At 46.1% G+C, this 9,210-nt stretch overlaps 1 protein-coding gene across 1 annotated transcript; it reads right to left on the bottom strand.

The window, feature by feature from the left end:
* Positions 1–411: 411 nt before the first annotated feature.
* enc3 (ectodermal-neural cortex 3) lies at positions 412–8,923 on the bottom strand. Its single transcript, XM_030784404.1, has 2 exons — positions 7,131–8,923; positions 412–436 (listed from the first exon to the last, which is right to left on the bottom strand). Exon 1 carries the CDS (start codon positions 8,919–8,921, stop codon positions 7,152–7,154), a length of 1,770 nt encoding a protein of 589 aa, XP_030640264.1. The 5' UTR covers positions 8,922–8,923; the 3' UTR covers positions 412–436; positions 7,131–7,151.
* Between the last annotated feature and the right edge of the window lie 287 nt (positions 8,924–9,210).

The raw sequence follows: 9,210 nt of genomic DNA, 5'->3' as shown, positions 1-9,210 counted from the left end.
CGACAAACTAGCCAAGGGCATGGCTTAGCGTTTCCTGTCACTCTGTGGCTGTTCTGTTACTGAGAGGCTCTGGAGCAAAAGCAGGGCCCTGCGGCTGAGGCTACGTGGCCTCGGGAGCGTACAGCACAGTCAACTTCTCCGTCCGCTTCAGTCTTCCAGTCGTTCCATGAGGTATGAAGATCCATGAGCACTGCAGTAGCAGCTCAATAATAATATTATTATTAATAATTAAAAAAGAAAACGAGATAAGAAAACAAAGAGTGGTTACAACCACGTCTTGTTGCTATGGCAAAGGTCCGTTTCATCACAGTGTCTGGGTGCAGGCGTCATGTGACACAACCCCCCCCCCCCCCCAAATGCCTGCCCCCACCCTCCCCCAGCATTCCACAGGATCTGATGGGAGACATCCCCCTGCATTCCACACAGCACTGGTCATCTGGAGGAAGAGGGAGAGAGAGAGAGAAAGAGAATGTCAGGCATCTGATGAACTATGCGAAGCTCCTTTCTGAGGAACGTCTATGGAAACTTTCTGTGTGACTTCAGCACTTTGCCCAGATGAGACACATGCAAACCTCTGTTTACATGTCCATATTAAATACATATTCAGGCTCACCTCCTAAACCTCTGTTTACTTGTCCATATTAAATACATATTCAGGCTCACCTCCTAAACCTCTGTTTACATGTCCATATTAAATACATATTCAGGCTCACCTCCTAAACCTCTGTTTACATGTCCATATTAAATACATATTCAGGCTCACCTCCTAAACCTCTGTTTACATGTCCATATTAAATACATATTCAGGCTCACCTCCTAAACCTCTGTTTACATGTCCATATTAAATACATATTCAGGCTCACCTCCTAAACCTCTGTTTACATGTCCATATTAAATACATATTCAGGCTCACCTCCTAAACCTCTGTTAACATGTCCATATTAAATACATTTTCAGGCTCACCTCCTAAACCTCTGTTTACATGTCCATATTAAATACATATTCAGGCTCACCTCCTAAACCTCTGTTTACATGTCCATATTAAATACATATTCAGGCTCACCTCCTAAACCTCTGTTTACATGTCCATATTAAATACATATTCAGGCTCACCTCCTAAACCTCTGTTTACATGTCCATATTAAATACATTTTCAGGATCACCTCCTAAACCTCTGTTTACGTGTCCATATTAAAGACCTGGTTGTGTTTGTCTCTGTGTTCTCTTTTGATCAGTAGTCTTGCTCTGTGAAAAACCAAGTCAGGTCTGTATGTGAAAACACTGCACCGAATTCCTCACTGTCTACACAACAAACTCGTGGTCTGATCTCACCATCCTTAAGCAATCCTCTCCACAGTGCCAGGAAACCTGGAATTTTACTGCAGTCTGCAGATAAACATCTCACATACTCTGATCTGCATCTGCCACCAGTATTTAGACTTTGTGAGTGAGCAGAAACTCTGGTTTCCCATGGCACACAGGACACAAAACCACATGACAGAACACAGTCAGGAGTCAGGTGCACACACACACACACACACACACATATAAAGGCAACACTATCAGAACTGATCAGAACCACTTGCACAGACACACAACACTTCACACACAAATACATAAACACACACTCATACACACCACTTGCACAAAAACACACACCCACTTTCAAGCCACCGTCTATACACAAACATATCCTGTATAAGTTGCCATAAAGGGACAAACATATCCTGTATAAGTTGCCATAAAGGGACAAACATATCCTGTATAAGTTCCCATAAAGGGACAGACAGATCCTGTATAAGTTCCCATAAAGGGACAAACATATCCTGTATAAGTTCCCATAAAGGGACAGACAGATCCTGTATAAGTTCCCATAAAGGGACAGACAGATCCTGTATAAGTTCCCATAAAGGGACAGACAGATCCTGTATAAGTTCCCATAAAGGGACAGACAGATCCTGTATAAGTTCCCATAAAGGGACAGACATATCCTGTATAAGTTCCCATAAAGGGACAAACATATCCTGTATAAGTTCCCATAAAGGGACAAACATATCCTGTATAAGTTGCCATAAAGGGACAGACAGATCCTGTATAAGTTGCCATAAAGGGACAAACATATCCTGTATAAGTTCCCATAAAGGGACAGACAGATCCTGTATAAGTTCCCATAAAGGGACAAACATATCCTGTATAAGTTCCCATAAAGGGACAGACAGATCCTGTATAAGTTCCCATAAAGGGACAAACATATCCTGTATAAGTTCCCATAAAGGGACAGACAGATCCTGTATAAGTTCCCATAAAGGGACAGACAGATCCTGTATAAGTTCCCATAAAGGGACAGACAGATCCTGTATAAGTTCCCATAAAGGGACAGACATATCCTGTATAAGTTCCCATAAAGGGACAGACAGATCCTGTATAAGTTCCCATAAAGGGACAGACAGATCCTGTATAAGTTCCCATAAAGGGACAGACAGATCCTGTATAAGTTCCCATAAAGGGACAGACATATCCTGTATAAGTTCCCATAAAGGGACAGACAGATCCTGTATAAGTTCCCATAAAGGGACAGACAGATCCTGTATAAGTTCCCATAAAGGGACAGACAGATCCTGTATAAGTTCCCATAAAGGGACAGACAGATCCTGTATAAGTTCCCATAAAGGGACAGACAGATCCTGTATAAGTTCCCATAAAGGGACAGACATATCCTGTATAAGTTCCCATAAAGGGACAGACAGATCCTGTATAAGTTCCCATAAAGGGACAGACAGATCCTGTATAAGTTCCCATAAAGGGACAAACAGACTGCTCATGACTGAGGGATCACCTGATCTCACCTCCATCCACAGCATGTACAAGACTGTCTCACCTCCATCCACAGCATGTACAAGACTGTCTCACCTCCATCCACAGCATGTACAAGACTGTCACACCTCCATCCACAGCATGTACAAGACTGTCTCACCTCCATCCACAGCATGTACAAGACTGTCTCACCTCCATCCACAGCATGTACAAGACTGTCTCACACTCTGGAAACGTTCTCTTGCGATTTTTTTAAAAATGTATTTATTGTGTGTGTGTGTGTGGTGTGTGTGTGTGTGTGAGTGTGTGTGTGTATGTGTGTTTGTGTGTGTCAGTGTGTGTGTGTGTGTGTGTATGTGTGTATGTGTGTTTGTGTGTGTGTGTGTGTGTGTGTGTGTTTGTAGCAGAAAGTTTTCACCTCTATACAACGACAGTTTGTCAGCGTCTGTGTTACGTTACCGTTGTGATGAAAGCTCAACACGTTTTAGAAATAAAAGTGAAACAGCGTCGTTTCAAAAATGCAGTGATTTTGGGTTCCACTGGGCTGTGTGAATCTCCCGACCCCCTCAGCCTGTTCATGTGCATGAGAGACAGTTCAACGTGTTGTTCCGCCACAGACGTTTCTGTCGCGTTACGCAACTGTAAGTGAGCGGAGTCTTGTGTCCTGGCGTCGCTTATCGGAAAGGCCAGCTCCTCTCGCTTTCCACAGAACGGCTGACCTTCAACACACTTTACACACCATCAAACCAGCCGGTCAGGTCCCGCTGCCATAGCAACTCTGTGTACAAGACTCTCCAATGACTCACTGCCCACAGTACAACACACCCACTTCAAGCCGAGTCACCTGAAATGTGCATGGCCGAGCAGGTGCACCTAGAGAGGTGTATCACACCAAACACATGTTACAGATTTATTAAACCGTATTTTGGTCAGCGTCTTAAAAAGACCGTAGCTAAAAGATAAGATTATAGATTATTCTGGGGGAAAAAAATGAGACTGCACTTTGTTGACAGATCCTCAGAGAGATCAAGGGAAGAGGAGCCTGTTATGATCAATATAATCCAGTCTTTAACCAGCTTCTCCATCAGCATCTCCCAATGATCTCACAGCACAGCCACAGCAGGGCCCCTGGACCAGTTTACCAGTCCCCAGTGTACTGGGACACTCTGAGCATGTTTATGAATGAGCATCTTTAATTCTGCTGTGTAGATAAACTCATCCCTCACCTCTGACAGGATGCTTTGGTCTCTTTGTTTGTTGGTTTTTCTGTGTGGAGGGTTTGTCCGAGTGTGGCGTGGTTTTCATTCACACCGGGAGATTCAGTCTCCTCTGCCCTGGATGCAGTCACAGCTCCAACACAATACGGGCTTTTATCTCACTCCAAAAAATATGATAATAACCCTCCGTTTGATACACTGATATTATGTAATTCTGATTAATTGCAGAGGAAGCGTTGCAGAGCATGCTGGGAGGGTGAAAAGAGCTGTCATTCAGGAGGACGTGTTTATAAACAGCAATCACACCGTGCCCTGACTGCTATTCTCTCACATTCAACTGCATTTTCCGCTCGGAATCTGCAAACAAGTCAAGCAATCAAATCTTTATTAGATTTATGCAAATCCAGTCACGCTGGGAGACCTGCTGCGGCAGCTCGTCCCCAGACGGAATGTGTGTGTGCACGTGTCCTTTTGTCCACACATTTGTCATCTGTGAATGTGTGTGTGTGTGTGTGTGTGTGTCTGGATGAAAAGCATGCTACACACAGACGCGAGAATAAAAGCCCTTTTGGGAGGTTTCTCTGGAAGCTGCTAAAAAGGTAGAAATTAATAAAACATTGGCACTGAAAATGCAAGTCCAGTCCTTACACACACACACACACACACAGGTGGTCACAGCTGTCTGAAGAAGGCCACCGAAATGGTCTATACAACCTCTGAGCTGCTTCAGATGTGAGGCACTAAACACTCAGTCCCTGAAACACTGAAAAATCCAGAGGCATTTCAAACGGGCGCATGGCCGCAGAGAAACGTGGGACATTTGGCGTGGTCCTCTCCTGGTACGCTTCCTCTGACAGTGTCAGGGACAAAGTCCCCATGACTTCCTCTCCTGACACACTGACTGACTCCAGCAGTGACACCCCCCCCCCCCCCCGCCTTGAATACGGCTTTTACCTTCACATGGCAGCACAAGCTGAGATAAGACTGTATGAGCTGACTGCACCGGATACTTAAACAGAAATGTCATCTTCCAAACTGGACATAGCATATGTCATTACTGACAGTACAGGGTAATGGGAATATCACCACAGTTCAGTTATAATTATTATTACTCACCGTAGTTTTATCAGAGCAGTGATCTGATGGGACTGTAATTACCGTAGTTTAACAGAGCAGTGATCTGATGGGAACTCACACATCACTGCAGTCTAGCAGCATGTTACATAGTCTAGTTACTCCAATGTTATATACACATAGTCTAGTTACTCTAATGTTATATACACAGAGTCTAGTTACTCTAACGTTATATACACAGTCTAGTTACCCTAATGTTATATACACATAGTCTAGTTACTCTAATGTTAGATACACATAGTCTAGTTACTCTAATGTTATATACACAGTCTAGTTACTCTAATGTTATATACACATAGTCTAGTTACTCTAACGTTATATACACATAGTCTAGTTACTCTAATGTTATATACACATAGTCTAGTTACTCTAATGTTATATACACATAGTCTAGTTACTCTAATGTTATATACACATAGTCTAGTTACTCTAATGTTAGATACACATAGTCTAGTTACTCTAATGTTAGATACACATAGTCTAGTTACTCTAATGTTATATACACAGAGTCTAGTTACTCTAATGTTATATACACATAGTCTAGTTACTCTAACGTTATATACACATAGTCTAGTTACTCTAATGTTAGATACACATAGTCTAGTTACTCTAATGTTATATACACATAGTCTAGTTACTCTAATGTTATATACACATAGTCTAGTTACTCTAATGTTAGATACACATAGTCTAGTTACTCTAATGTTCACAAAGAACTGCGGACCTTCGTTCCTTTAGAACACAGTGACAAGTGCTTGATGTAGTGTGTGAGTAAACATGCGTGTTTGGTATGGGCCTGATCACACACACACACACACACACACACACACACACAGGTCTTTCACAAGGCTCTATAACACAGTGTTTCTTGGCCTCTCCTGAATGCGCGTGACAGAAACACTGCAGACGCTCTGTGTTTGTCTGTCTTTGGCTCGTCAAGAGCTGACAGCTTTGGGAACAGCCGGTATTTTTAGTTTTCAGTACTTGGCTGCCAAACAGAGCAAAATATAGCCTAGCTTCTCTCTCTCTCTCTCTCTCCCCCCTTCCAAATACAGAGAAATATGATTTACAAACATCAGAGCCAAACTGGCGGCCAGTAAGCCATGGTATTTCTAAAGTTTGCAGGATTTCAAACAGAGGACTATTCAGGAAGGAGACTTCTGTATTTTCAGCCTAACTGGACTTCCACCTTACACTTCTGCTTCTTACTGGATCGGTTCAGCAGCAGTTAGGTTAGCGCTGTTCTAACCCAGGAGCATGGACCAAGACTGCACACTAAAGAGCTGTTTTCAGAGGAGAGAAAACATTTAAAAATGCCCTCAGATTTAGGCCCATCCTATGTCAAAACACCCTGCCACTCTCTCTCTCTCTCTCCTCCGCCCCCCATGTAACCTTATCCCTGGCTGAAAGTGTATCAACTCCAACATGCATTAAAATAACAGACAAAACACAAGAAAAGCTGCCAACACCACCTGCCCGGGTCCTGACAGAACCAGCAGTGAGTGTTTGTGAGGAGCCCTGCAGTGATCTCACGACATCAGCCTTGCCCCGCCTCTGCCCACCCTCTTTCCCACAAGTATTTAAAGAGCTCCGCTGTTTGGTATGTTCCCTCCACGATTAGCGGCATCTGCATTCCTAAAGCCCCATTAACTGACCCCATCCTCTTTAATGCGACTCCTAACACCGCTCATTAGGCTTACGCACATTCCCTCTCGGCGTTACCGAACACCTGCCATCTGCCAGGTGTTAGGCCTGAACGCTGAAATCAAAGCCTGCAGAGCCAGCCTGAGGAGTCTTCCTCCTCCTCTGCTTCTCTGTCACTCTGCCCCTCCCCCTGACTTCAGACCTCCCTACGTTTCACACAGTTTGAGAGAAACTGGAACGCTGTGTCATCAGCATTTCCCCATATGAGATCAAATAAAAGACAGTTGTGAAAATGATAAGTCTTAAATCTGTTCCACTCACCAGGTAAGGTTCTTTTCCTCTCTATGCTGGCAGGTACTTCCAGGTGCTGACAAACGCAGTGGGGATGAGAGAGTATGGCACACTAGTGACGCTGACCCAAGAGTCCGTGGAGGGGTCGTAACTCTCTAACGTCTTACACCTCTGTGCCCCAAAATAACCGCCCACCACGTAGAGTCTGTTCCCCGACGCCACCGCGTGGCAGCTGATCCTCTTGGCCGTGACGTCGCCGAACTTGGTCCACTGGAACGTCTCGCTGTTGAAGCGGTACGCAGAACCGGCGGAGAACTCGGTGTCTCCGCCGATGACGACCACGTGGTTGCCAACCACGGCCGCCGCGGTGTATCGCCACAGCTGAGGGCACACAGCTGGTACGGTCCATCTGTTCTCGTCCGGGTCGAAACACTGGACCTTGGGATATTTGTCCCTGTTCACACTGGTTCCACCAAAAGCAAAGAGCTTATTTTTGGCGCCGACGACCGCGGCATTACTGACCCCCTCTCTGAGAGGAGCCACCAGCGTCCATTTGTTGGACTGTGGGTTGTATTGTTCCACCTGCTTTAGGGACACGGACGGGGAGGCTGGGAAGGAGCCCGTGAGAGAGGTGTGTCCGCCCACCACATACAGGATGTGATCCAGTTCAGCGGAACCGTGTCCAAACCTGGCGACCAGCATGGGAGCGGCTTTGGACCACTCGTCGTGCAGGGTGTCGTAGACCCAAACGTCTTTGGAGGCGCCATTTTCCGATCCCCTCCCGCCCGTCACATACACTTTACAGCCGATGGCACAGGCGCTGCACTCTTTCCTCGGGCTGGGAAGGTCAGTCTTGAGGGTGATTTCCTTGGTCTTGTGGTCGATCATGTAAACTTTGTCACACATGAAGGTCTGGCCTCCCAGCAGCAGCAGAGCCTGGCTGATCTTCCGCGGGCGGGCGCAGAAACCAGTCACGACCCCGTCGTTCTGTAGGATCTTCATCTTGCATCGCACGGCGTCCTCCACGATCTCACGGCCCACTTTGTGACCCATGACCAGCTCCTCCGACGCCACGTTCTTCAGCAGGTACGTCTCGGGCAGGAGCGCTAAACGCACGCAGCGCAGGAGGTCAGGGAGGTCACCGTGCCGGCCGTCCATGTCGGCTCTGACCCAGTCGATCACCGCCTCATACACCAAACTCTCGTCCTCCACCTCCAGCTCCTCGCTGACGATGAGTTCCTGGAGTTTGTCCTTGGGAAGCCTGAGGAAGTCTTCCATCTTATACAGCAACGCGAAGTTGGCCAGGCACATCCTCCAGGACAGCTCATACAGCCGTTGGCACTGATGGGCGTCGGACAGCAGCATCATTCCCAAGCAGTTGGAAGGGTGAAGGTTTTTTTCCAGGAATTCCGCAGAGGCGTCTCGGATGTCGTGGAACTGAAGCATGTCGCTGGCCTCCAGCAAGGACTCTGCGTTCTCCTCGTTGATAATGACCCGGGCTGAGTAGGCGTAGTCCAGAAGGAGCTCCAGGACTTCTGGATGCAGGGAGTCATGGAAGTTCACCTCGGCGTCACGGCTCTCCTTCAACCCACCGCTGAACATAGCCTCAAAGTATCGGCTGCAGGAGGCGAGCACTGCCCGATGACAGGGGAACGCCCTGTGTCCTGCCCGGAGGACCACGTCTGTAAAGACTCGCCTTTTGCGGAGCAGGTTGAGGTGCGTTAACAGGCTGTCGGCGTGGGAAGTCTTGTGGAAGAGGTGGATGTTCATTGATCCCGAACTCGACCGGGATTTTCGGTTCTCGTGGCTACTCACAGACATGTTCGATCTAGAAAAAAACACAGACACGTTTTTTTTATTATGCTTGAAATTAAACATAACAGAGACTTATTTGGTGTTTTACAACATTGCTGTTGCAAAATATTCTGTTTTGAGGAGCCCATTGATTCTCTGTAAAATGGGTGAAAGATCGACTTTTATGACAGCACTAAAGTTTACCGAATTGAACAAGTTGGTAAAGTAACTATGCAACATAAACCCAAACAATTCAACATTATCAAACGATAAAAGCGATTACTGCCGACGATACAAACATAAAGGTTTATACCCC

This window comes from Chanos chanos, chromosome 9 (genome assembly GCF_902362185.1).
Source record: "Chanos chanos chromosome 9, fChaCha1.1, whole genome shotgun sequence".
NCBI classification, from domain to species: domain Eukaryota; kingdom Metazoa; phylum Chordata; class Actinopteri; order Gonorynchiformes; family Chanidae; genus Chanos; species Chanos chanos.
The sequence above is the reverse complement of the archived record's forward strand: the minus strand, read 5'-3'. Positions and strand labels throughout refer to the sequence as shown.